Below are 27,066 nucleotides of genomic sequence, written 5' to 3' on the forward strand. Positions count from 1 at the left end.
CAACCAGACTTGGAAATGAAGGAAATCAGAGTCCTTCCAGGTTGAAATTTTTTATTCTGGAGGTAGGAGGGGGGCAGCATGCTCAGGTGGGGAGGGTCCAGCCCAGCTTCCCCAGCCCCCCAGTGCATGCCCAGCCCCAATAAGTTACCCAGTTACTCAGCCACCCTCCCTCCTTAGTCTGTCTGTCCTGCTCCGCCCCAAACAGGGCCGACCTGGCTCAATACAAGGGCCGCTTGTCCCCCACAGCCTACGGGCAGTGCCACATGGCAGGCTGGGGGAGGGGAAAAGCAGCTGGGCCACGCCCTGGGGCTGAAGGGGCAGAGGGGCCGCCCCTGGCTCTGAGGAGTCAGGACTTGGAAAACCGCATCCTGGGCAGGCCAGGGGCCCAGTCCCACAGGTCTGTGCCTGATGAGTTGTAGTCGGGGTGGGGCATCCGTCACACCTCTATGGCTGGATCTGAGCCTCGGCCCTGCCGCTGTAGCTGCTCCTCCTGCTTCATCTTGGGTTTCTCTGTCCGCGTGTGCCACACCAGAACCTGTCCCGGGAGAGCTACCATTAGAGTCGGGCCCAGCTGTAGCCAGACTTCTGGAACCCTCTGTGTAGACCAGATTCTCCAACTCTCTCTGTATACAGAGTGTTGGCTGTAAAGTGAAGGGCAGGGCCAGGGGAGGCCTCAGTGACTGTAAAATGGGGCCTTATCCCTTACGCTCTCCATGCCACACGGGTGCCTAGGACTCTGGGAGACAGTGGTGCAGCAGAAGACCACTTTTCTTCCCTGGCTCCCAGCTTCCCCTTCAGTAGAGTAAGCAAGGTTGCATCTGAGTTCTGCAGGGTTCCTCCTGGTTTAAACACCCATCCATCCTTTGATCCTCCTCCCCAGGGCCTCACTCCACTTCTCCTATCACCTGTCCACCCCAGAGCTATGTGACCCACCTCCGTCCCCTTACCCGAGTGCAGTTGGCAGCCCGTGGCTCCAGGTCCTTGGGATCCACGAGGTGGCTCAAGAGACTGCTCTCCAGGTGGCCCCGGGGAGCAGTTCCGTCAAACTGCGCACTGGGCTTAGCCAACAGCAAGGGCAGGGCAACCGCGAATCCCGCCATATCCATTGGAAAGGGCCGGTTGGGCTCCCACGCCGTGTGGAAGCCCACAACCCGGCCATCCTGTACCCGAGGGCCCTCGAATCGCAGGCCGCCCACCAGCCCTACGGGCCACACTGAGACACCGCGGGTCCAGCGCATCTAACAGAGGTCAGGAGACAAGAAACAGACAGGGGGTGGCCCAGGGGAAAGGGAGAAGCAGGAAGAACCACTTGGGTCCCTCTACCCCACTGCTCCTCCCTCCTCACCCAACAGCTTAGAGCAACACTGGTAACCAAGGCAACAGAAGAAGCTGGCCCCACTGGGTCTCCTTCCCAACCCCATCCCAGTGCTCACCTCCTCAAAGAGTTCCCGGCTGTAGGTGTTGTCATCATCAGCAAAGTACACAACTCCCCTGGTTCCTGGGGTGGGTGGGTCCTTCTGTCCTCCCACGGCACCCCCTCCATTCCGGAGCCAGTCCAGGGCCCTGTTCCGCTGCTCTACACCACGGGGTCGAACCCAGCCTGGCTCACCCTCCCGAAGCCGCTGGGCCTTGGGGGTGAGAACCGCCAGATGTGTGAAGAGGAGGCCAGAGGCAGCCAGCAGCCCCGAGACCAAGGGGGTGGGGCCCTCAGCATCTTCCACCAGCAGCCAATGCAGCCGGGGCACCAGGCTCAGGGTCTGGGACAGCCGCACCAATTCTGCCTTCTGCACCAACCTGTGGGGTAAGATGCAGCAGGAGCAAGAGGGGTAGGCACCATCTGTCCATTCTCCAGCCAGTAGACATAGCTTCTCCTTCTAGGGCCACTTACAGCATCCCCCACGGCTTTTCCCCAACCAATACTCCAACTCCCCTTCTTGCCTGTCATCTTCACACTGACACCCACCTGCCCTGTTCCTGTAGTCCACATCTGTTACCCACCTCAGCCCCAGGGCTGTGGGAGACTAAAAGTGAAGCGCAGACTTTGGAATCAGATCTGGGTTTGAATGCCACATTTGTAACTTATTAGGTAAGACATCTGGGGGAAATGGTTCACTCTCCCCAAGGCTCAGTTTCCTTGGCGGTAAAATGGAAATAACAGCAATGTTGTTTTAAAGGTTAAATAAGATAACGACTTTCTAAAAAAACCCCGAGGACCAGGTTCTCTTCCTCCTGTGCTTGGGTTTCCAGGTAGAGGACTTTAGAGGAGCCCCTTGACTCTATTCCTCTCAGGGGAGGAGGATTTACCTGAGTTTAGACAAAGGACTACTAGGAAGGGGTGGCCCAGTGTCTTCTAGCCCTCTTCATCCTTCAGATTGGCCTGCCTGCACAGGCTTGGTGGTGTGTGTGTGTGTGTGTGTGTGGAGGGGGACGGGGTCTTGAGCTGCCTCCTTTTGGATGGCTCAGTCATCTGATTTCAGGGAGCTGTTAGCAGGCCCTTTGGCTGCATTTCCAAAACCACCTTCCCCAGTTAGTTTGTATCAATAATAAGACTACATTTTAATTTTTTTTTTAAGTAAAGTACAGCACCTAGTAAGAGTAAACACACTGTAAATTATAGCTAGTGTAACTATTTCTAGACCCTGGGATGACTAGGGCCAAGCCCTTTTCTACTTCAATTTAGTCAGGAGTTCCCAAACTTTCTCACCAAAGGATCCCTAAGGAGAGAGAGGGAACTCATTGGCCGGTTCCAAATTTTTTTGAAACTTTATTGTTTGCTCTTAAAATGTCTCAGGGATATTCTACTTCATAGTACCCCCGTTTGTTTCACTAGAAAGTAACCATTTTCCCACAAATCTTTGAGTAAAGATGCGGTTCATTTATCCTGTCACTTGGCATGCCCTAGTTTGAGCGGCATCCCGTGACCCAGTGCCTCCCCAAAGTCCTCACCAACCCCAACCTCTTGGTCCATGCAGGCCTCTTGGGTGCACCAGAGCCCATACCTGGCGTAAGTGGGGGTAACGACATAGATAGTAGGCAGGGCCTCAGGTTCAGGGGGCTGGGCAGGGGCAGGGGGTGGGCGACGGAGATCAGCTTGGAGCTGGGAAATCCTCACATCCTTCTGCCGGAGCTGCTCGGCGGCTGCCCGCAGGGGAGGGAGGCAGTCACATGGCTGGCCTGGTCACAGGAAGCAGGGATGGGGCAGAGAACCACAGCACACATGAGTGTCCCAAAGGGCCATAATCTTCTCCTTACAACACCTCTCTAAAACACCTTCGGTTGTGGGGAACTCACCACCTCAATTAGCAGCCCCTCTCCAACTTTAATAAATTCCACCTGTTACAATTTCTATTTGGATATTGAGCTGATTATCTGCCTCCATCCTTTCTACCTACTGGTCCTAATTTTGCCTTTTGGAGCCATAAAGAACAAGTCGAGCTCCTAAAACAGGACAGTCCTTCAAACACCTGAGGATCATGCAGTGACCCTGCCTGGAAATCCCTGCCTAAGAGGCAGGGTTCGATCTGTTCCCTTGGTTGTGTGACCAAAGACTCATTAAATTCATCGGTTCCATTATTGGATAAATATTTATTGAATGCTCCTCATGGGAGGCACTGCCTTAGGTGCTGGGGATGCTTCAGGGAACAAAGCAGATATGGTCCCTGCCCTCACGGAGCTTTCACTTTATGGAGGAGGCAGACACTGAGCAAAGTAAGCAAAGAAACTACAAATTGTGATAAGGGCCATGAAGGAAGCAAATAGGATAGAGAATAAAAGAGAATCCAGAAAAAGAAGTTACTCTAGCTAAGGTAGGCAGGGAAGGCCTCTCTGAGACTGTGACATCTGAGCTGAGAGCTGAAGGATGAGAAAGAGGCAGCTGGGAAAGAGCTGGGAGGAAGGCACCGCAGACAGAGGAAACAGGTTAAAAGCGTGAGAGAGCAATGAACGTGCGGTTTTCGAGACGCTGTCTTGAAGCTAGTGTGGCCGGAGCAGAGCGAGCGAGAGGGTTAGGAAATGGGGTTGGAGAGGCAGCCGGCGGCAGGAGCATGCGGGGCCCTGCATGCTCTGGGAAGGAGTCTGGGCTTCATCCGAGGTGCGGCGGGAAGCCGCGGTGCGTTCTAGCAAGGGGAGTGCGCCCGGCGGCCGCAGAGCGCTGTCAGAGGGCCGAGTCGGCTGAATGGTGTCTGCGCGGGGGTTCATCCCCAGGGCGGGATGCACGGCGGCGGGCGCCCGAGGGCTGGCCCGCCGGACCCCCGCCCCGCTCCGCTCACCGAGCTGCACCAGCGCGTAGAGGAGGCCGGCGATCGACACCAGGAAGTAGGCGAGAAACACGTTCTTCAGCTTCAGCTTCATGGCCGTGCCGCCGCCGGCGCCGGGGCAGGCGGGGTCCGACAGGGGCTAAGGGTCCCCGCCCCCCGCCCGCCTGCAGGCCCCGCCCCTGAAGCGGCCCCGCCCCGTGCCCCGCCTTCCTCAAGCTCCTCTCGGTCCCAGCTCCCAGGAGCTGCGGCTGGCGGCACCCATCGGGGTCCACTTCCGGTCAGTCTGCAAACGTCGCCCCCCCCCATTAGTTTCCGGTCCCGTCTCCCAGTTCTGGGAACCACGGGAGTGGGTGACGTCATATCCGGCGTGTCAAACGCGCGTGGCCCGCAGTCGGAAGCCGGGTAGGAGCACGTGGAGCAATTTTGAGAACTTCCCTTTGAACTGTAGTCCTTGTGCCGATTTCCTCCTCATATTCATTCATTCATTCATCCGTCAATCACAGCACCCAGTAACAGTTGCTCAATAAATACTTAATGAATGAATGAAATCTAGGGCCTATCACGTGCCAGGCCTGAGCTCTAGGTCTGTCTCTTAAACTTCTAATCCTATGAGACAGATGGTATTGTCCCCATTTTATAGATAAGGTTGACAAAGTTATATAATTGCCATTGTGCAATTTTCCATATCTATTCTAGATAACTGACTCCAGGATCTGTACTGTTTCCTCTGACCTGAATTTCTCAGATAACAATGGGGGCGGGTGCTGGGTGGGTTGCCAAGTCATTGCGCTATCTCCCATGGAAAATACTCCTAGCTGAGGAAGTCCCATGAACACATCCCCTAACTCCTGAGGGGACGTAGTTTTGCCACCCCAAAATATGCCTTTTGGGGGTATTATTTTAAGCTGGTTATTTTAAAGAAATGATTCAAGAAGAGCCTTTTACATCCCCTTTACCTGCCTAAAGGAATTCAGAGAGGAAAACCTGCTTAAAGGAAGGGAATGATTGCCTTAGAACTAAGTGTGGCAGACAGGGAGAACTCTAACCAAGACCTTCCTCTGTGTTCCATTGTTTCTGGGTGGCCAGGCAAGAATTTTACCAAATGCTTGCTTTCTCGTCTACCTGTGAATTGCCTACTTTCCCTTTGGAGTCTCAGATCCCTGACACCTTCTCCTTAATCCAGAACAGCATATAAACCCTAACTGCCAGATTTGTCTGTCCTCAGGTCCCATATTCTTAAGGAACTCCCTATGTACATGTAATAAATTTGGTTATTTTCTCCTAGTAATCTCATGTCAATTTGATTATTAGACCAGCCAGAGAACTTAGGGTTAAAGGGAAAATTATTTTTCCTGCCCCACACTTCTCATTAGGTACAAGTCATCCTGGGCAGTCGTCTTCTCTGAAACCTTTCAAAAAACCTAGTTTCTGGTAAAATAACCTCTAAGATTTGTCGTCAGTCTACAAAAGGGAGAAAACTATTTCCTGTCACTAAAACAGTGGGAAATTTTTAAAAATACTGCGAGCTAAAGAGAAGTAGCCTTTAGTGTGAAAACATCTGACTACATAGCTATTTGTGTTTCTATTCAAGAGGGACCCTATCAGCTCTGGTCAGCACTATTAACTAAGCCTACTAAAATCTTGTCAACGTAAGCAATGACCAAACCTGTAGAGAATTTCAGAGTGAGCCAAACTGAGGACATAGCACGTACTGTGGAGCAAGACCTCAAATGCTCCAGACAAGGTGTAGAGCAAGACCTCAAATGCTCCAGACAAGGGCAGTTTTGCATCCCATTAAAAGCAAAAGAGAAGACACCAAGGAAGGTGCATGAAATCCACTGGTGGTAGATTAGAGGCAGGAGAAAGCATAGTGGGGAAATCTCTAGGATTGGATAAAAGGCAAAATGGAGAGACACACTGGTGCAACAGAATAATTAACGTTTACAGCACAGACATGGTATGTGGGAACAAGGTTAACAATGAGGGGGTCTGTGGTCTCGTGCTCTGGTGGTCTTGTGCTCTGGCGCCTGTGGTTGTTCCTTTAGGGGAAGGAAAATAAAATGACGGACATTTCAAAAGTATGTTATTTTAGATGCATAAGAACGATGGACAGAGCTCATTTAAAGATTGACCTCTGCTAAGGAAGCTATAGGCTTGGGATGTGACTACTCGCTATGACCTGCCCAGTTAGGAATTTGTGATCAGACCATCCTGTGTGGTTACTTTTGGCCACTGAGCTTGTCAGGCCTGCCACGTGGTCCCCAAGCTCACCAAGTTTATTGCATAGCCCCTTTGTTCACAATCTGACGATTTTGTGGGGCTCCTCTATAAAAATACTGGTACCTAGCAATCTGAGGAAGGCTTGCACTTGCTTATTTTGCTGAATGGACAAGGCTTATGCTGAGGCTAGATGAAAATGTCAGGCCCTCAGTCTTCTAAGCGTCTGTGATTCAGGCCAGAACTACAGACATGGATAGTTATTTATGGTTTATCTCTTTATTGTTTCTCCTTTTATCAAAACCTGTCACAGCTGGGGGCCAAGAGGAAGTAAAAAAAAAAATTCTCACAAATATGCCCCCGCATCCCCAGTGAGTCCTCCCCACCCCCACCCAGGGCTTCAGGCCAACCCTGGGCACACATGATCATCTCCCCCCACCCTCAGCCTTCCCCCAGTAATAAATACAAGTGACCGTGATTCAATGAAACCACCATTGATTTCTCCATTTTAAATGCCCCTCAAGGGGACAAAAAGGGGGCAAAAGAAATTTAATGCCCACCCCCTCTTAAAGAGTGGAAACTTCTTTCCCCTAAGGGACAGGGGAGGTAGAACTGCCCCTGTCAGAACTGCAGCAGCTCTAGAAGGAATCGGGGAGAGGAAAGGTTGGGAAGAGAGGGAAGGGGAAGTTCTCTGCAACCTCACTCCTTTGATCCATTCATCCCTTATCAGGTAAAGGGTGGTCCCAGCCTATCAGTGGGGCATAAACCGGGGAGGGCTGACAGAGCCAAGAGGAAGAAATAAGAGGGAAAGCAGTTTGGTGAGGAGGGAAGGGGAAGGAGAAAAGGAGCCCTAAAGCTCACCTCCTTTATCTTCTTCCAAGAAATGGCATCAACACGAGAGGCATGAATGGACAGGGTCTAGAGGATTCAGGACCCACAAAAGAAAGACAAGGGAAAGCAAGGGCGCTGTGGTCCCCAGGTCTTCACAGGTAATGTGCTCCAGACAGAGCAACAGTGTTGGGGGATGAAGGGAGATTTGGTGTCAATGGGTGGGAGAGGTCAGATCACAAGAGGAATTCAGAGCCCAGGGATAGCTCTCTCATCCTGCCCAGATATTGGCAGAATCTGGGTCTTAGGGGGGGACGGTCAAACTTCAAGGCAGAAAAAAGAGTAACTCTCATCACCACCGCACCCCTCCCACCCCGCAGCGTCCCTTGGGTTATCGCAGGTGAATACTCCAGTCGGATGCCACGTTGACGCCAGGCTTGCGCAGGACCAACACAGAGGTCTCAGGGTCATGCTGGAAGGACAGGCGGCTTTCAGGAGATCCTGCTGGAGGAAGAAAGAGTGCCATAGCCACAGCAGTAACAGCTCCTTTCCCACAGGCAAGGGGTCCCAACCCTGCCCCTGCTTCCCCCCTTTCCTCACCCTGGGGGCAGATCACTCACCGTCTGTCTGGAGTACCACGGCAGCTGGCTTTCCAGCCCCTATTATCACCACCCGCTCAATCCAGATTGGTGTCTCAAAGTGGCCTTTGGGGTCTGCTGAGCTGCATGGAGCAAAAATGGATGCCCATCAGAGAGAAAGATGTTGGAGCAGAAGGAGGAGACCCAGGGCAAGGTCGCGAGGCAGTGAGCTGTGAGCATCCCCAAGGCCCAGCCTCCTCCTGAGGCTGCCAAGGCGGAACAGACACCTCATTACCTGGAGACAAGGGTGTTGCCAGAGAATGAGAATCGACGTAGTAGGAACTCATGTTGAGTCTGATAGTTGAATGTGTGCCCATCATCTAGAAAGAGCTCTCCTTGGGCTGTACCCTGGGGACGAAGTGAAACAGGTGAGAGCCTGAGCCCAAGAGCAAGTGAGGGGCCCATCCCCAGAGGACTGAATCCTAGGAAGGTAGGCAGATGGCTGAGGAGGCTCTCTGCCTATGCTCTCACCTGGGGGCTGAGTGCAACGAAAAGAGTGATGGGGTCATCCTTCATACAGTCTGAAGAACGCCGCACTCGCATCCATCGAGGTACGATGGTCCCTCCACGCTGGAACACAGGGATCTAGGGCAAGAGCAGCGCTGGCATGAAGTCACCCTGTTGTCCAACCTCGGTCCTGCAGCATCCTTTGCTCTTGCCCGTCTGCAGTACTGGACCTCAAAGCACACACTCTCTCCCCTTCTGGAAACCTACAGGCAGAAGGAGCTGGCAGCCGGGCCAGGCATACTCACACTGCTCAGAGTTACAGGCAGGTACAGGGTCTGGGGACCATGATGCTTCTGGTAACTCTGAACGTCATACCACACCTGTGGGCGGCAGGAGATACACTCGGTCACGGTCACTCCGTGCACAGGGCCCCCTCCCCATTTATCCCCTTTGGCCTCCACCATCATCATTCCCCACCACACCCTTCCTTAACTCACCTCCCCTTGGCCAGGCAGATAGACCTGCACACCGTGAGCCCCCGAGTCTGAAACAGGGTGAACCAGCAACGCATCCCCTAAAACACACCAGAATCAACCCTCAACTGAGGCAACCAGTTCCCAGACGGGGCACCGAAGCGCCTGCCTCCTTGCACCACCAGCCTCCCTCACCCCTCCCTCCCTGGGCATCCACACAGTTCTCCCATAGTGCTCACTTCTCAGCCCTAGCCCCGCCCACCACCAGCTGTCCCCCCCATTTCTCACCAAGCAGGAACTGATCATCTATACTGAAGGTGGTCACATCCTGAGGATAATGCACCCACAGGGGCCTAGGAAGGAAGCAAGACAAGAAAGGAAGACACTCCCTCAGGAACTGGTGATGAGAACAGCAGAGGGGGAAGACCCAGGAGCTTACAGCCAGTCTGGGCAGGCTTCAGGCCTCAGCTACGCAGCCTCACCGTGCTAGGCATCTAGCTCCCTAACCCATGTCCCTGCCTCCTCCTGCCCTGTCCCCTCTTGAAACTGTTTTGCACAGCAGCTTTCCAGTGGCCACTCAGTTATCTTGGCCTGAAAGGCCCTCCAGGATCAGGTCGGATTTTCCTCTCCCACCTCATCTACCTCTCCCTCTGGATCCTTACTCCTGATACATACCGGTTTTTTCTACCCCTAGAACACAGCAAACTCATTTCCACTTTAGAATTTTCCCACTTGGAGTCTCCTCTATTTGGAACATTCTTCCTCTAGATCACAAAAAGCTCTTACTCATCAGTTAGGCCTCATCTCACATGGCCTTCTCAGAAAGGCCATTTGTGGAATAATTCCATTACCCTCTCCTATTTCTTCAAAGAGCTTATCATTGCTGGCAATTTTCTTATTTATATATTTGTTTACATGTCTGTCTTCCTCCCAAGAATGTACATTCCACAAGGTTAAGACACTTGTCTGCCTTGTTTCGGGATCGGGGAGTAGTGATGAATAAGGCCTGACGTGTCATAAGCACCCCATATGTCTATTGCTATTCGTCCTTGTTAGTCTCTGCTTACTTTTGACCTTGAAATCAGATTTTCATCCTTCCAAGGCCCTGGGGAGTAAAGAGAGAGGCCCAGAAACAGAGCTCAGTCCCTACTGTCCCCAGCCACCTCAGCCCATACGACACAGACCCAGCTGATTAGCTCACCTCATGACAGGAATCCCTTCACGATGGGCCTGATAGAAGAGGGTATACCAGAAAGGCAGCAAGGAGTATCGCTGGCCCAAGGCATCTCGGATTATGTCGTGGTACTGAGATGGTAACAGCCACGGCTCTCGCCGCCCTGTGTCCAAGTGGGCATGTGCCCGGAAAAAGGGCTGGTAGGCACCCATCTGGTACCAGCGCACAAGCAGTTCTGGATCTGGATTCTTAAAGAAGCCGCCCACGTCCGCTGGGAGAGGAGACGGAGGAAGTAGGTTGGAAAAGAGGGTGAAAGACAGCTGCTGCCTAGGAGCTCCCCAAAGCCCCACGCTGGACTCTCAGCTCTCTGTTCACACCCAGGTCCCGTGCCCTCTGCCTTGCCCCTCTCCCACCAAACCGAGGACCCCAAATTCTTCCGCCTCTCACCCCCACAGAAGGAAAGTCCCACCAGCCCCAAGCTGAGACACATAGGGATGGAGATCTTCAGATGGTCCCATTCAGCAGTGTTGTCCCCTGTCCACACAGCTCCTGAGGAAGACAAGAGGGACGGAGATTGCAAACAGTGACGGCTCAGCATTTTACGTAGCTGACCTCCCTGACCTGCCACATCTGCTCTGGGGCCCCCAGGGTCCTCTTGAAGACGGCAGAGTTCACAAGAGCACTTGAACGGACCTCCCACTCCCTGGATCCCCTTAAAGTGCAGAGCCCAGAGGATACAGTGTGCAGTTCGCACAGGATGGCTGCATGGGCAGATTTCTCGGAGAACCAGGTCTAGGCCCCGGCTCCTCCCATCTGGCCCTCACACCTTCTCCGGCTCTATTCTCCAAATCTTACCAAAGCGCTGGGAGCCAGCAAAGAAAGCCCTGCTCAGGACAAAGGGGCGTTCCACACCCCCGGAGCGCAGCACCAGCCCATCAGCAGTTGCCATGTGCTGAGTGGAGACAGGAGAGAGGAAGGGCAGTGAGGAGCAAAAGCCAGCTGTCACCTGTTGCAGGTTCCCCAGCCCTCAGTCCCTCCTCTCTCAGCCCCTTACCACGTAGAAGCCATAAATGTTATGCACGTCTCGGTGCTCCCAGCCCCCGTAATGCTGGGCGTCCTTGAGCATGGTGACCTCAGGACCATTGAACACAGATGGTTCATTCATGTCATTCCAGACATAGAGGTTGGGAGCTGAGCCCTGAGAACACAAGGCACAAATGAGGACAGAAGGACAAAGGGGAGAAAAAAGACAGTGTCAGAGCAAAGAGCTCCTAGGAATCCAAAAAGATGCATTTCTCAGGGATCATCAAGGCTCCTGATATATTTACAGGCAACCAACCATAGCCGGGTTAACAAGCAGAGGATTCAAGGAGGCAGGGTGGGAAAGACAGATGCAAGTCGGGAGAGGCAAGCTATACCTCGTAATTGTCAAAGTTGAACATGTTAGCCCACCAGGCCCTCGTTGCGGGATTGATGAAGTCAGGGTAACCAGCTGCGCCTAGGAGAAGTTCAGGGTGGCTGTCAACCCTCAAGGGGCAAAATGGCCACCATTCTACCTCCTTCGTCTTCCAATAATCTCTACCTCAATTCTGGGCCTGCACCACCTACCTGGCCAGCACCAGCCCTCGTAGTCAGAGCCATCCCGGGTTTTAACATACAGACCCTGGTTCTGCAACTCTTCGTGTATGCGGTAGCTAGAGTCCACCTTGATGTGGGGATCCACAATGGTGACCAGCTGGGAGAGAGGAACACGGGTGGTCAGAGCTCCCCAGGGCTCCTACGCCAGAGACCAACCGTGGCTGCAGTCCTCTTACCTTCCGCCTCTTGGAGGCCAGGTGCTCAAGCATGGTGAGGGGCTGGGGGAAACGGCTGGGGTCCCAGGTGAAGTACCGCTTGCCATCAGCATGCTCAATGTCCAGCCAGATGACATCACAGGGCAGGTTGTGGTCATCGAAGCCCTGATTGACTTCCAGCACGTCGGCCTCGTCCCGGTAGTTCCAGCGGCTCTGGTGGTAGCCGAGGGAGAAGAGCGGGGGCAATGCCTGGGTCCCTGCAGGTTCAGTGAGGGACGGGGGTCACAGTGGGGTCAGGCCAACCTGGGGCCAGTGGGGACACCCAGAAATTGAGGGAGGCTTGTAAACTAGAGAGGCTGAAGGGCACAGGACTTCTGAAAATGCAGTGACCCTCTCAAGAAGATAAGGGCCGGAGGAGGCCGCTGGCTGACAGCGCGGGGTGCCACGTACCTGTGAGACTGGCATACTGCCGGAAGACGTCAGAGATGGAGGGCCCCAGCAGCAGGAAGACATCGACGATGCCGCTTTCCGACATCCAGCGGACATCTGTCTGGGGGGTCTCCCCAGAGCCCTGCAGGTAGTCTAGCATCTTCCCAAACAGGGTCTGTAGAGGGAGCAGAGAGAAGTCCAACACACGCCCTCTCATGCCCCAACCCCAAGACAAAGCAGCAAGGTTCTCCTCAAAATCTTCACAAGGCTGGCTCCTAACGAGTCACTCTGGGCTAAGATTAAGATACCTCCTCAGTGAGGCTTTAATGGACCCCACCATTTAGCAGCACGGCCCCCGTACACACCACGTGACTGCGGCATTTGTTTCTCAGCACTTACCACCACTGAACTCATCTTGCTGTCTTTGCTATTTGCTTAACGCCTTCCTGAGAGTGAGGCCCTCTCCCACCTCAATGACCACTACATCCCCAGCACCCAGAAAAGTATCTAGCACATGATATGAACTCAGTAACAAATGTACTGACAATAAATGCAAAAAGGTCACTACCTTCCCCAGTGTGTGTCTTCTGGAAGTGACTGGGGAACTCAAGGCTGCTCACAAGGCCCAGGCCCCTTCTCTCAGCCAAGCCCAAATCGGCTATCTTCAAAGTTCATGGCCCAGCACACCCGTCTCCAGGCCTGAGGACTCCCTCCCTTACTGCTCCCCGCGCCTGTGCTCTCACCTTCCCCGCCGTGTTGGAGGATATGTCAACCCAAGTCTCTGCAGCATTGAGCCAGAAGATGCCCAGGTCCCGATGAGGACTATGTGCCAGGAGCACAGGCACAGACCCGTACAGGGCCATCGGGTTGTACAGCTCGTACTGGAACACATCCAAATTGTAGAGGCGATACGGCTCTCCACCCCTGTGGACAGACAGACAGACTGGCCCAGGCCCTGACACATACAACCTCCATCCCATAGACACAGGTGAGGGGTAAGAATTGACCCTCCTACCCTTTCTCAAGGAAAAATTAAGAAACAACAAAAAAAGAATTTTCTAATCGCCAAAGGTGATCTGGGCACAGGAAGTGATCCATGCTTGTCCGTGCACATCTGCATGCACATCTCCCCACAGCCCTGACCTCCGACCCCTCTCTCCCCCTATACCCTGAGGTCACCATGGAACTCACTCGGTGACCTTCAGCCTCAGGCTGTCTGCATGCTCAGGGATCCCATACACATGCTCCATGCCTGGCAGAGAGAAGTCCAAACCCACAGACGTGGGGCCTGGAAGGAAAGCAAAAGATGAGTTCCAGAGCGTCTACCTCGCGAGGACTCCCTGCGCCCCTGCCCACGGCTCTCCCAGTCCCTTACCATATGGCTTGCTGTCAGAGTGAGTTTTGAATGTCTCCTCCCAGGCTCCTGGCTCATCTTTCTCTGCCTTCCCCTGGGTCTCTTCTGGCTGTGAGGAGGAAAGCAGACCAATACCCAATCACACACCACTCCTCTCTCTTCTCCCACCCATTTTCTAAATCCCATCCCTGATTGCAAGACTAAGCTCAAGTTTCTCATGGGCCTTTCCCCTCCAACCTCCCAGCCAGCCCTGTGCTCCAACCACCCACCTCCACCGACTTGCCTTGTCACCATCCCCAGGAGCTTCCTTGGGCTGGGCCCCATCGCCCTCAGCTGGGTCTTTTGTTCCTTGCCTGGAAGGTAGGAGAGCTGTCTGCTCCAATCCAGAGGGGGCAGGGACGAGGGGCTAGTGGAAGGAGGGGTGAGGGAATAGAGAGCCAAGGGTCCAAAGGAACGAAGGCATTGGAGGAAGGGACTGAATGTTAAAGCTTGGAGAGGGACCCCCAGAAAACAGATAAGTGTGCAAAGGACGAGGAGAGAAATGAGAAAGGGAAATGAGGAGTCAATGCCACCAGGAGATGCCTTCCACACACAGGCCCAAATCATCAGCCTCTGCCGGCATTCCAAAAGACAGGCAGGTTCAAGGGCCTGGGTTCGGAAGCCAGTCCTGGCTCTGCTGCCTCCACGGAGAGACTCTGGCCCCATCTGCCCTCACTGGGATTCAGCCTCTTGGCCAGACACAAGGGTTTTGCAAAGGCAAGTGGGTCATACCATGAACAAGCCTCTACAGATATACGCAGGGACTCAAACAGAGGTTGTGCCAAAGAATGCTTTCAAGGGAGGCTGGCAAGCAGCTCTGCCCAGAGCTTCAGTGCACCCCAGCTGAGAGCCAGGAACCCCAGCAACAAGCAGCATCTCTCCACCGCTCGGCAAAGCCAGCTCCCTACATTACTTAAGTACTTCCAACACATCATCTTCCTTCTCCCAGGGGACTCCCAGTCAGGAGAATAGGGAACAGGGACCAGATACCACATAGCTGGAGAAAGAGAGGTGATGAAGGGCAGGGCACAAAAGGGTCTGGGGCACCTTCCCCTGGGGGCCAGAGTGAAGGGTGGGTAAGGGCAGAGGGAACGCATACAGTACCAGTGGCCATGGATTTACCTAGAGAAAAGGTTCTTGATCTTATCCCAAATGCTACCGAGCGTGAGACTAACTTTATCCGAGAAACTAGGGCAGGAGGAGATGGGTAGGGAAGGGGAAAAGGAGGCACAAAACCAACACAAAAACAGAAACATAAAAGTGAGTTTCAGTCGACAAACTTCCAGAGATGGGGCAGGGGGGAGGAAGAAAATAAATCTGGGAAATGTGATGGCGTGAGAAGGGGAAGAGGGAAAGGCAGACCCAGGCAGGCCTCTCAGAGGAGGTGCACAGGGTACAGCTCAGGGACAAAAGTGACTGCCTCCTGGTCTGCAGAGGAAACGAAGACAACTGCAACCCAGCCTGCTTCCTACCCTCCCTAACAGTTTCTCCCAGCCCTCAGCCCCTACCTGGCTATCCTGCCACCCTGTCTTCTCCCAGGAACCCAGTACCAGACCCACAACACACCTAAGGCTCTTTCACACTAGGTCGCCTTCAGTCCCAACCCCTGTACTCACGAGACCCTGGGGGCCCTCTGGTGCTCAAAAGCTAAGAGTCCTCGGGCATTGACACTGAGCAGAAGGCTGCGGTCTTCGAGCAGGTCAAGGCGGAATGGCCGTGCTGTCAAGATGATTTTATAGGGTCCTTCAGCCACAGTTAGCTCCACACTGTTGTCATCGTGGCCAGAGACAGAAAGTCTGGGAAAGAGGTCAAAAGAGATATAAGGAAGTGCAAAGGACCAAGAGTGTAGCTGCGACACTTCACAAGAAGGGGGGACTTGCAAAGAGCTATAGGCAGTGTGGTAACAGTGCAGAGATAGACTAACTCACCAAAGGAACCAAATAAAGAGCCTGGAAAGAGACCCAAGAATACTTAGAACATTGGTAGCACGGCAGCTCAGTGAGGTCAGGAGGACTAAGGGGGATTACTTAATAATGGAGATGAAAAACAGATTTCCTGGGTAGGAAATAATGTTATCATATTCCTACCTCATAACAGATACAAGTATCAACTCCAGACAGATTATGACTGGAGGTAGATTAGGATTACTTAAACGTAACTTAGAAAATGCTAACAGCAAAAGATAAAAGACTGATCCATCTGACAACACTAACATTTAGAACTTCTATTTATAAAAAGACAAGAGAAGTCTGAGAAACTACCCCAGGATAGAGGAGCCTAAGGAGATACAACTAAATATAATATGGTATCCAAGACGGGATCCTGCAACAGAAAAAGGGGCATTAGGTAAAAGCTCAGGAAATCTGAATAAAATATGGACTTAGTTAGTAACTGTACCAACTCGTTAGACATGACAAATGTACCAGACTAATGTTAACAATAGGGGAAAACAGGAATGGAGAATATATAGGAACTCATAACATTCTTGCAATGTTCCTATGAATGTAGAACTATTCTAAAATTAAAATAAAATTTTTTTCAAGGTACCTTTAAGAAAATAAAATGAGGGGGTGGCCGGATGGCTCAGTTGGTCAGAGCGTGAGCTCTTAACAAGGTTGCCGGTTCGATTCCCACATGGGCCAGTGAACTAACTGCGCCGTCCACAACTACATTGAAAACAAAGGCTTGAGCTCGGAGCTGAGCCACTAGATGGCGATAGGTTGGCTCAGTGGTTAGAGTGCGGTGCTCACAACACCAAGGTCACTGGTTCAATTCCCACATGGGCCAGTGGGAAATAACGGGCTTGAGCTTGGAGCTGAGACACCAGTAGACAACTGGTTGGCTCAGGGGTTAGAGCGTGGTGCTCATAACACCAAGGTCGCCGGTTCGAGTCCCACGTGGACCAGTGAGCTGTGCCCTCCACAACTAGATTGAAAAACGACTTGACATCTTGGAAAAACACACTGTTCCCCAATATTCCCCAATAAAAAATAAATAAAATAAAAATAAAATAAAATGATAAGCTACAACCTGGAAAAGATAGCTTAAATAAATATAAATGATAAAGAATTAATATCAAGACTAATGAATTTCTACAAATCAATAAGGACAAACAACATAAAAGGAAAATAACCACAGGTGGCAATTACCATTTCACAGGCCAGTGAGTCAGAATGACAGATAAACATATGAAGAGACGCTCAATCTCAATAAACTGGGAAAGACAACCAAGCCAAGACCACCACATGGTATCATTCTATACCCATTCTACTGACAAAAATTAAGTCCAACAGCACCAAGGGTTGCGGAGGGTATGGATCGATGGGGTCTGTCATATACCACAGGTGGAAGTGTAAACTGGTAAGCCACTCTGGCATTATCTTGGGAAGTTGATCGTTTCCATATTCTAGCTCCTCTCCTAGCTATATGCCAAACAGAAACTCCGGCAGAGGGACACAGGAGACATGGACAAGAACGTTCATGCCAACACCATGTATAGCGAAACACTGGAAACAACCCAAATGTCCATCAACACAGAAATGGAAAAATAAGTCGGGATATAGGCATACAACATTATACAGCAGAAAAAATGAACTGGAGCTACATGCAACAGAGTTAAATAAAGTTAGGTGAAAAAAGGAAATCCCAGAAGACATTCATTAGTACACTATCCCTAGAAAGTTCAAAAAGGAACAAAACCACATCATTTATTGCTTAGGCACATATATACAAGCATGTACACGTATTCGTGTACATACACACACAATGCAACTCTAAGAACAAAAAGCCAAAGGGATGATCAACTTCAGAGCAATGATCATCGCTGGGGTACAGGACAGTGACAAGCAGAGGGAAGTAGAGGGTTTCAAGGGTGGAGGATTTATGTTATTTTCTAAATTCAACACTTACTAGCCATGCATGGAACAATGGTGACAGTGAGTCATGACCTAAGATTTTGAGTAATCTTATTCCAAATATCTGAGGAAAAAGAAATGAGTGAGACAGGGAGAAGGAAATAGAAGGGAAGGGAGGAAGGAACAACAGAGACACTGTATTTCTCGAGGGCAAGATCTGTGCCTTGTTCATTTCCTCTTATGTCGCTAGCACCTAGCTCAGGACCTGAAGAGGAAGCAGTATCTACTGAATGAATGAAGATTAAATGGTGAAAGAGAAAATAAGTGAAACAGAGAAGAGAGAGAGAAAGGTTGAGGAGAGTGGCAAGGAGCTAGTCAGCTATTATCCCAATGTGGGAAAGAAAGTCAGCTGTCAAATAAAAAATCATCAGGAAGGAAAAAGGGGCTATGGAAACGGATAGGTTTCCCTGGAAACATTTACCGAGCTGTGGGGGGATCCGCCACCAACACGTCTGGCACGCGGTATCGCGGCCTCCGGGGCTCCAGTTCATCAATCCTGATCCGAGTCATGTTCTTTTGAAGCCCTTGGAGCTCCAGCACCAGCAACACCTGCAGGGCAGAGGTTTGAATCTGGAGAAAGGAGAGGACTACACCATGGATTGCCCTCTAAACCCACTCCCTCCTGCGGGGTCTCCTCCTCCTAGCCCTTTGCCTAAAGGACCTGAGATCTGAATTCCTCACAAAGTACAAGTCCCAAGATTAGCCTAGGACAAGATGTTGGCTATAGGATCCCCTTCCCGAATTGGCCCTTAGCCATTCCCCACACACACGCCAGACTCTTTTCTCCCCTGACCTTGGTGACCTCGTTGATCAGATGGACTGTGAGGGCATCCGGACCAAGCTGCAGAGAGTCCAGCAAGGCTCGGTATGGAGAAAGGCCTGGCCGTATGCTGCGCTGCCGCCTGCCAAGTGAAATGGTTAAGAACGTGGGAGGGCACTCAATGTCCATAGGTCCCCCTATCACCTGTAGTGTCCCCAGGCTACCCGGTCTGCCATAGATACTTCCCACATTACCCTACTTTCCATCTCACTCTACTAGAAATATCATACTTGCAGAAGGAACTCTCTTCACAGGTCTTAAAGTTGCTTCTATCCACAGCAAGGGAAATTCCCAGGCAGATCCCTAAACAAGCCAGTACCAAACCTGTCCAAGACCTAAGGAGAAAAAGAACAAAGAGGGCACAATCAGCATGGGTTCAGAAAGGGCCCCACCTTCAGAGGTAAAGTCCACAACCCCAAAAGAGCTCAGAAAAGAAGGAAGAAAGATGGAGTCCCATTAAACAGAAAAGAAGGCAGAGTGGGCATGGGGTTAAGCGTCAGGCCTGAGGAATTGGCTCACTTATACCTTTTCTTTAAAAAGGCAGGGGAAGCGGACAAAAGATCCTTGGCCTTCAGAGACCCTGGAATTGACTCTGGTTACATCAGCATCTCAGAGGAAAGGAGCAATAACAGCCAGCCCCAGGGGAAGCGGTGGTACCACGTATATGGAACAGGGAGACAAAAAAGGCATTTCCACGGCCACGGCACTGGGTGGAGTTCCAGTGGAAAAGATGTCCCCTCAGCACGCCTGCTGGTCACAGTTCCTATGGTCCTAATACCCCCTAGCACCCCAAGCATCCTGATCCTCTGATCTCCACTCCTGTATCTTCAAAATAAGTCACCACTGTCGCTACCTAAGTCTGAAAAGAATAACAATAGCTAACTTGTATTGAATCCTATTGTTCTCTCAGGGGCCTGGCTAACTGCTTTCTATCCCTAGTTTTCAACTCTGCCTGCAGTTTTTAAGTGTCAACAACCAGACCCCGGTGATTCTGATCTAACTGGTCTGAAGAGAAGCCTGGGCATCAGAATTTTTAAAAAGCTCCCTAAACAACTCCCATGGGCAACCACTGCTCAGAATCACTTCTTTACACACACTACCTCTTTTCCTTTGATTTTCTTGGTGAATGTAGGGTTGAGGTTTTTCCCAGATGGGAAAACAGGCATAAAAAGTTCAATAATTCATCCAAGAGTGAACAGCTAGTTAAGGGGTGAAATTGGGATTGAATTCAGCTCTGACTTTGTGGTTCATGTTCTTCACGATGCACAATACAGCGCACTAACCACCAGCTGGGCCTGCCCCGCTGAGGACCGTCACCCCACGGTTAACACAAACTCGCACTTCCCCAATGTAGTACCAAATGACAGACAAGGGACTTAGTAGGCTTGTTAGTTAGTTTGAAGGATCTATTCATCCATTCTGCATATATCCTAAATAGGGGTCCTCAAACTTTAGTGTCTGCTAAGAATCACCTGTAGTGCTTATTAAATGAAGATTCCCGAAACCCGGGAATCTGCATTTTAAACATGTTCTGCCAGTGACTGATGCAGGTAGTCCAAGAGCTTCCAAACAGAGGAGAAAAATACAAACAGAAACACAGGCTTCTTCTAAGCATTAAAACTTTGCAACCTGCTAATAGGGAAACTAAAGAGTAGGGCCTATTATACATACTGTCTCCAGCATTAGTCTCAGTACCTGCTTGAAAGCTAAAGGGCAAGAAAATGACCAGAAAGATCACAGAACACAGTAGGTGCTCTGGTTCCAGAAGAATGTGCGAAGCTAGCCAGACCAGGCAGAAAGCTGAGGAAAACACCAGGCCTTGTGGTTTAATAGGCCAAGAAGGAATAAGCAGTAGCAAAACAAGCAGAAGAAATATGACCAGAAAATTCAACAGCAAGGCAATGTGGCCCAGGTCCTGAGGAGTGACTGCAGCAGGCACCCTGCCCCATTGAACCCAGGTCCACCAGCCCAAAGCAGCAGTAACCAGAAGTACAGTGAGTTAAATACGCTCTGGAGTCCTATTTGCACAATCTATAAAATGGGTTTGGAAAGATGTCAACGGGGATAGGATTTCTAGAAGATCTTTCAGATGTGACCTGTTGGAAGGCCCTAGGAACTCAGGGATCCCTTGACTGTCCCTGAGCAAGAGATGGTCCAAAAATCAAAATCAGGAATGAGCCTCGGGGCAAGTGGCACCCGTTTATTGTTTCAGATCACAGGCTTCCAGAGAGTTGGGTTTACGACCCACGCTTTTTTCATTGCTGCACGCCTCTCCCACCCTAGTACATCCGTTAGATCCTGGTAAACGCTTTGTGGCGCTGGTGATTGTTTCGAACCGTTTTTTCGGGAATATAAACTCGAGAGCGCAGACCAAACCGTTCTATTACATGTTGTGTTTGAGCAACATCATCCAGACAGACTGTGAACTTACTGGACCCTGCCCCAGCAGTGCCCAGTGAGCGTGAACACCGAACAAGCCAGGGCTGGTATCCACGTGAAGAAGACAAGGGCAGGGTACGGGGCTCCGGGGGGAGGGCAGGAAGGGTAGAGCAGGCGGGACTGCTGCCGCGCTGCTTCCAGCCCGGCAGAGGGGCCGCAGGGCAGCAGGATGCATTCCCGGAGGCCGGGCCGTGTCTCGTCCCCCGCCCCAATGGCCCCGCGCACTGCAGGAAGGAGGCGGCAGCATTAACCGCCGCGAGCTGCCAGGGGACGGCGGCGGCTGAGAGCGGCCGAGGCCAACGAGAGCGCACAGCTGCGGCCTTCTTGACCGCCGGAGCGGGGAGCACCAGAAGCATGGGCCCCCAACGCCGCGCGGATCTACCGCGAGAAGGCTGGGGGCGCTTGAGGCCGCCTCCAGAGAGACAAAAGGTGCTCGCGAAGCCAGGGGATGGTAGAGTCTCAGGAGGACATACAAGTATAAGAAATATAGGGCTTGGGGGGCCTGGGGGCGTCCCGGGCGCGTCCCCGGGTTCCGGGCTCCTCACCGCCTCCTACGCGCCGCCACTGCCGCTACCGCCGCCATCTTGTGCCGGGTTTGCTCCTTGACCCGGAGCCTCCCTTCCCCCCGCGCGCGTTGAGCCACGTATATTAGCGCCCGCCCCTTCCGGCTTTCGGATTGGCCCGACCCGAGAACGGTCGGGCGGCTGTCCCATTGGCGGAGCGCGCACTCTAAAATCTCGCAAGGGGCGTGGCTGAAGGGAAGGGGCGGGATTGTCCAGAGCCTGGAGCTGTCCTACTTTACCAGCTCTAAGCATCAGACAGAGGCACTGGACTCTGTTTTTCTCAAATCGGCAAATTTTATTTAGAAAAAAAAGGTGGGGGAAGAAAAAAGTGACAGCGCTCCTTACGCCAAGGTCTTAGAAGAGAAACCTTCATCTTTCTGCAGCACCTTAGCGCCGTCTCACTGCTCAAACTCCCTCAGCTTCTGGAGCATGGAAAAGGCTATGTCCCCTGCCGAAGTGGAGTGGATGGCGAAGGTGCCTGGAAACGGCCAGAGAAAAGGCCCAGGCGGTCAATGTTGCGGTGGAGGACACTGTGCAGCACAGCTAGATGGGGTCCACCCTCACCCCCACCCTCCCTGGAGAAGTCCCGGATGAAGCGGCCCCGCTCTGACTGGAAGATGAACTTCTGGGGCAAGGGCCCATGCTCCCGGAGAAAGCCCCAGACACTGAGCAGCAGCAGACGCACTTCAAAAGGTGCCAGTTGGCTAAATACCTCGTGCATATTACCCAGGGCTGGTGGCAGGAGGCTTCCCTCAGCCATGACAGCTACCAGGGTGCAGGATGCCTCCAGGTGCCAGGGGGAGTGGGCTGTATCAGGGTGGCGAGAGGCTTCCCAATGGCCCAAGAGGGCGGCCAGCAGCCCGCGCAGCAGCACGGAGCAGTAACACAGGGCTGGGGGAGCAGCTGCTACCAGCTTTAAAAGCTCAAAGAGCAGGGGCTGTTCCCGGAAGCGCCGGCCAATGCGGAGATCCCGCTCCACGGTGGCCCTGGCGTGCTCCTCAGGGGGCCAGGCCAGCTCAGCACCAGCTGCATCAGGACACACACTCTCCACCAAGGTCACTGCCACTGCTTTGGCTGCCTCCGGGCTCAGGGTGGGAGCCCCCCAGCAACCCCCACATTCAGTGTCCCCAGGGGCACTGCAGCAGTGCACCAGGAGGCTGAGGAGGCTCTGGGTGTTATAGATCACTTCCTGCTGATTCCGTGACTGGACAAACTTGGGTGGCTTTAGGCCACGGCCGATGACTCCAGCGTGGAAAACAGACCAAATCCCTCCAGGACCTGGCACAGCTGCAGTGTGCCGCCGGTTTGTGTCCAACAGGGAGGCAGAAGCCAAAGAAGCTGAGACAGCTGAAAGAGTCTCATTGTCCCCATCCAATTCCCCTCCAAATAGTTCTGTGTTGCCGCGATGTAAGGCTCCCTCAACTAGCAGCTGCAAGACAGCCTTAAGCCCAGCAGGGGAGGTGTGAGAGAGCCGGGTAAGAAGCTGGGAGGCTGAAGCCACACCTGGGGGGCCATGCAGCCTCAGAGAGGCAAAGAAGCGATGCACTCCAGCTCTGACAAGTCCCAGGAGTTGGGAGGGGGACAGGGCTTCTGGAGGAAAGGGACAAATGGCCAAGAGGGAGGCAGCAGCTTCAGCTACTTCCTCCTCAGGATGTAGCAGGAGAGGAGCCAGGTCAGACAGATGGGCTGAGGCAGACTCCCCAAACCGGGCCCCTAGGGCTGCAGGACCCTCATCACCCTGCTGTTCCCACCCCACTAGCAGTGCCAAGTTGCGCAGGAACCGCGCCGTGAAGGGAGGCTGCAAAGTCCCTGCATGCACCCGAGCCAGGCAGCTTCGGAAGGCCAGGGGCAGGAGGCCAGAGAGACTGACGACCAGCCCTGCATATAATTGAGTGGCCAAACTCAACTCTTCAGGGCTTCGGGCTCGGCTCAGGAGGTGGCCCAAGGCCTCAGGTCCACAGCTAGGCCGCGTATAGACAGAGAGCAGGCCCAGGAGCTGGTGTTGCCAGAGAAAGCGCTTCCGTTCCAATCGTAACGTCTCTCCACACAGCTCTCCAACATGGTTTCTTAGCGCATCTAGAAAGGGCACAGGGCGGGGGGGTGGAGGTGGGCCCAGCACACCTTCCCCAGGAGACCCTCCCCGGTGATGAACAAGTTTTTGCAGGTGTAGCAGCAGCAGCTGGATCAGCCGGTCACAGGATTCACGCACAGTGTCTGGCACAGCCAGGCCCTGGGTGGTAATGACTGAGGCAGGCATGGCTGTGTCCACCAGGAACTGCAACAGGCGGTAGGCACCTGCCCCCGAGGCCTGGCTCACCAGGTGCACAGCCAGGTTCAGCATGTTGTCCAGCTCTTCTCGGGGAAATCCCTGCAGGTGTTGCTGCAGCTGGCTCAGCACAACTGGGGGCTTAAGGCAATCCACCAGCTCTCCAGAGACTGTGCCCAGCAAAGCTGGTGACATGACTGCCAGCTGCAGGAGAAAGGGAACTGTGGCCTGAAGGGAGGGGTCCCCACTCCGGCCCCCAGTGCCCCCTGCCAGGCTATCATGGAACATTCGCAGGAGCTCCCGTCGGATGCTGTCTCCGTGGCGGGAGGCCAGGTGCCCTAGGATGCCAACAACTGAGGCAATCTTGGGCACCCGCTTCTCCCCAGGGATAGCAGGAGATCCAGGGAAGGGGTCTGTAGAAGGGGTTTGGGAAGAGCTGCCACCACTGCCACCAGCTCCACCTCCAGCCCCACCGTGAACACAGAAGTCCTTAAGGCCACAGGAGAGAACTCGGGAGATGATGGTGCCAGGAAAAGAGGAGCCAATATGGGCCACAACCCAGTCAAAGTGTGGGGAATGCTGGACAGAGGTATCCAGCAAGGCATCCACGCAGGCATCTGGGCAACTACCAATGAGAGCCGAGAGGCACTGAACATAGATGTCCATTAATGTGCGTGTGGCCGGACAGCCCATCCACAGTTGCAGCAATTCGTTGAGAGAGCCAGTGACATGGGGCACACGCTGGTGCTGGCCTGAGTATGTGCTGCTGAGTTGCCCCATGAGGTCAATGGACCATGCACTAATCACAGGTGCCCAGGCCTTCGGGTTGGCCCGGGTGAACTCAGATAGCACCTGCTGCACTTCCTGCACCACGTCCTCTAGACCAGGTCCCCCAGCAGGGACATGGGAGGGTGGGGGTGGACGGAGATGAGGTGGGCCAGCCACAGGGCTTTCATCCAGGGCAGCCAGGTGGGCCCGGACACTCTCATCAAAGACGCCTCGCAAGTGGTCAAGCACGGCAGCCCGAGCAGGTGGCAAAGAGCGGAGCAGGAGAAGACCACAGCGAGCATGTTCCCGGGCTGAGAGTTGGTGGCCCAGAATGGGGTCGACGCCACTCAGAAAAGCCTTGATTTCCTGGGACAGCTCCTGAGCACTATAAGGAAACAAGAGAAGCAGACTTAGCATGCTGGGAGATGTTGGGCAAGTTACATTCCCTTCCCTCCATGAAGTTGTTTCTTTTTTATGTAAAATAAGGCTAACTATACCTCCCCTTATGAGATAATGTTCATAAAACACTTAAGCACTGTATCTATTTCACACTACTCAGTCAATAAATGCTATCTATTTTTCTTTCAATAATAATAATAGTAGGTAACTCTTAGAATGTGTCAGGTACTGTTCTAAATACTTGATATGTATTATTTCAATCCAGCCCAATAAGGTAAGTACTATTATGATCCCATTTTACAGATATGGAAACCAAAGTTAAGTAATTAGACTATAAGCTCCAAGAGGGTAACCATTGTGTGTTAAAATTTTAACACTGAATTCCCTTCTATGGATGTGCATGGTATATGGGAAGTACTCAATAAATTTCTGTTGAATTGACTGAGTATATTGTGTTCGTATAATATCTGCTTTAAAAATACCTTACTAACTTGACTGCACTCCCCACCAGAATACAAGCACTCTGAATTTTACCCTTAATGGAAAGAAAATCTTAAGGTCAAACTTGCCCCTTACTAAGGGCTCTCCCTCCTAATATCTGCAAGCATCCTAACCACCCACCACTTGGATTCCATATCAACGACAGCCACCTTTCCAGCACCATCAATGTGCCTAGGAATCAGGATGTCCCAGGGCACAGACAAGGCAATGCCTTTCAACCCTTCTCCTCCCAAAACATATGGGTTCAGTCTTAAGAGGTTTAGAAGCTCCTTCCTCTTGTTGATTGCCCTTTCTGCCAAAGAAGACAGTATCCTCCGAGGGCTGACAGGGTTCTGACTGTGCCATTCCTCTCTGGTTCCTCAAAATAAATAAATAAATAAACAAATACCACCCTAACGTGAGCGGAGTGTCTCCGTTGGAAGGCCAGGAAAAGGTTAGAAGGAAGCACTCTGCAGGTGTCTAGGCCTGGGTGCTCAGAGAGTCTCCATGAAGTCAGGAGACCCTGGGTTCCCTCCGGTCTAAAAGGGGCAGGGTTCCCAAGAATTCTGGTATCCCCAACTCTTGGGAGAGCAAGGCGAGGGTCCGGGTTACCTAGGCATTGGGGCTTAAGGGGAGGCAGTACCGAGATCTTTGGAGTGAGGGCACTGGAGCCCAGAGTTTTGGTGAGGCAGTCCCTGAGTTCTGGGAAGACCCAACCAGGAATCTCTGAGAACCCTGACGCGAGTTCTCGAGGTAGGACCTGGGTTTCTGCCGAGAAAGCTGGGGATCGGCGCGGGGCCGCGCGGTGGGGGAAGATGCCAGGGGCTCTGACTACCTGAGCGGCGCGGGACCGTGGGTGGCCGGGGCAGGCCCGGGAGGCCCTGGGGCCCCGGGAGGGTCGCACAACGCGGACATCCCGGAGCCCTTAGCCCGAGCCCGAGGCGGGAGCGGCGGAGCGCAGGCAGCGCATGCGCGTTGACGGGAAACCTGAAAGGAACAAGCGACGAGGCCTCTCAAGAAAACCAATCCGGCGTGTTCCGCGGCTCTCATATATTGGTTCCGCACAGTGCCTACGGTGCCAAGGTCCCACAGCCAGGCTGCGAAGATCACAACGGGAAGTAAACCCGCCCTCCATGCAACCTCTTTTTTTTCTCCCCAAAGGGCCATCGATACACAAACTAATGCTAGCTGCTGCCATTCACAGTTGGCTTTAATCATTTCTACTACAGCCCAAAATACAAAATGTTCAACTTCACAAGTTTTTTTAAAAAATGAAGCATTAGGCGACATTTTAATTAGGAAACAGTGACAGTTAAAGGAAGGGGAGGGAAGAGCGGAAAAGAGAGGGAAAGAAAGAAGAGACAATTCGTAAGAGAAGGTGAAGAGAAGGATAGAGAGGGGGGAGAGGAAGTCCAGGTATCTTCCCAGTCCTACGTTGGCACTACAACCCTTTTATCAGTCTCCATTGTTTAGGCTTTGCTGTCTCCCTAGCCTCCTAGTGTAGGGACTTTTGTACCTCACATCCCCATGGCTGCAGAACGGAAGCTTGGTAACTCTGTGAGGAGTTAGTACACCTCATCAAGAGTCCCCACTCCAGCCAGTCTACCTAAATTCCAGCTATTTCACTTACTGACTGGGTACTTAACCTCTCTATGCCTGTTTCCTCCTCTGTAAATGAGGATGATAATAGTACAACTACCTCACAGTGTTGTGAAAGTTGAAACCGGGTGGGTAGTACGTATGTTCCGTTGTATAGCACTTAGTGCCTG

At 52.5% G+C, this 27,066-nt stretch overlaps 3 protein-coding genes across 8 annotated transcripts; all 3 read right to left on the reverse strand.

Moving 5' to 3' along the window:
* Nucleotides 1-34: 34 nt before the first annotated feature.
* B3GAT3 (beta-1,3-glucuronyltransferase 3) lies at nt 35-4,543 on the reverse strand. The gene is made up of 5 exons (XM_019713950.3): nt 4,269-4,543; nt 3,000-3,174; nt 1,434-1,794; nt 948-1,238; nt 35-535 (listed from the first exon to the last, which is right to left on the reverse strand). Exons 1-5 carry the CDS (start codon nt 4,348-4,350, stop codon nt 437-439), a joined length of 1,008 nt encoding a protein of 335 aa, XP_019569509.1. The 5' UTR covers nt 4,351-4,543; the 3' UTR covers nt 35-436.
* A 2,408-nt stretch (nt 4,544-6,951) lies between these two features.
* Nucleotides 6,952-21,490, reverse strand: GANAB (glucosidase II alpha subunit). 4 transcript variants are annotated; one of them, XM_019713934.3, is made up of 25 exons: nt 21,367-21,490; nt 18,613-18,717; nt 18,356-18,464; nt 17,984-18,111; nt 15,265-15,444; nt 14,771-14,836; nt 13,893-13,962; nt 13,631-13,718; nt 13,447-13,543; nt 12,999-13,179; nt 12,277-12,430; nt 11,848-12,083; nt 11,642-11,768; nt 11,452-11,531; nt 11,088-11,231; nt 10,889-10,985; nt 10,481-10,582; nt 10,061-10,304; nt 9,148-9,212; nt 8,884-8,960; nt 8,692-8,766; nt 8,411-8,524; nt 8,175-8,287; nt 7,922-8,022; nt 6,952-7,802 (listed from the first exon to the last, which is right to left on the reverse strand). In XM_019713934.3, the coding sequence occupies exons 1-25, from the start codon at nt 21,402-21,404 to the stop codon at nt 7,693-7,695; spliced, it is 2,901 nt and encodes a 966-aa protein (XP_019569493.1). In that variant the 5' UTR covers nt 21,405-21,490; the 3' UTR covers nt 6,952-7,692. The 4 variants fall into 4 exon arrangements, with proteins under 4 accessions (XP_019569493.1, XP_019569491.1, XP_019569495.1 ...); XM_019713932.3 differs by having other exon boundaries at nt 6,952-7,805; XM_019713936.3 differs by lacking the exon at nt 14,771-14,836.
* Nucleotides 21,491-21,658: 168 nt separating this feature from the next.
* On the reverse strand, nt 21,659-26,272 carry INTS5 (integrator complex subunit 5). Of its 3 annotated transcripts, none has more exons than XM_019713956.3 (3): nt 26,133-26,272; nt 22,111-24,803; nt 21,659-21,862 (listed from the first exon to the last, which is right to left on the reverse strand). In XM_019713956.3, exons 1-3 carry the CDS (start codon nt 26,210-26,212, stop codon nt 21,783-21,785), a joined length of 2,853 nt encoding a protein of 950 aa, XP_019569515.1. In that variant the 5' UTR covers nt 26,213-26,272; the 3' UTR covers nt 21,659-21,782. The 3 variants fall into 3 exon arrangements, with proteins under 3 accessions (XP_019569515.1, XP_019569516.2, XP_019569514.2); XM_019713957.3 differs by having other exon boundaries at nt 22,097-24,803; XM_019713955.3 differs by having other exon boundaries at nt 21,659-24,803.
* Nucleotides 26,273-27,066: the final 794 nt, after the last annotated feature.

Source organism: Rhinolophus sinicus, chromosome 14 (assembly GCF_057876585.1).
Source record: "Rhinolophus sinicus isolate RSI-liver-muscle chromosome 14, RSI-T2T, whole genome shotgun sequence".
Taxonomy (NCBI): domain Eukaryota; kingdom Metazoa; phylum Chordata; class Mammalia; order Chiroptera; family Rhinolophidae; genus Rhinolophus; species Rhinolophus sinicus.

Excerpts from the sequence above, each read along its gene's own strand:
- B3GAT3 (XM_019713950.3), bottom strand. The coding sequence starts at position 4,350 with ATGAAGCTGAAGCTGAAGAACGTGTTTCTCGCCTACTTCCTGGTGTCG. Across the intron at positions 1,795-2,999 it reads GTTACCCCCACTTACGCCAG|GTTGGTGCAGAAGGCAGAAT; the intron begins GTATGGGCTCTG and ends CTTACCCCACAG. Across the intron at positions 1,239-1,433 it reads GCCGGGAACTCTTTGAGGAG|ATGCGCTGGACCCGCGGTGT; the intron begins GTGAGCACTGGG and ends GACCTCTGTTAG.
- GANAB (XM_019713932.3), bottom strand. The coding sequence starts at position 21,404 with ATGGCGGCGGTAGCGGCAGTGGCGGCGCGTAGGAGGCG. Across the intron at positions 13,963-14,770 it reads ATCAAGAACCTTTTCTCTAG|GCAAGGAACAAAAGACCCAG; the intron begins GTAAATCCATGG and ends CCTACCTTCCAG. Across the intron at positions 10,305-10,480 it reads GGGACTTTCCTTCTGTGGGG|CGGACGTGGGCGGCTTCTTT; the intron begins GTGAGAGGCGGA and ends CTCCTCTCCCAG.
- INTS5 (XM_019713955.3), bottom strand. The coding sequence starts at position 26,212 with ATGTCCGCGTTGTGCGACCCTCCCGGGGCCCCAGGGCCTCCCGGGCCT. Across the intron at positions 24,804-26,132 it reads CACGGTCCCGCGCCGCTCAG|TGCTCAGGAGCTGTCCCAGG; the intron begins GTAGTCAGAGCC and ends GTTTCCTTATAG.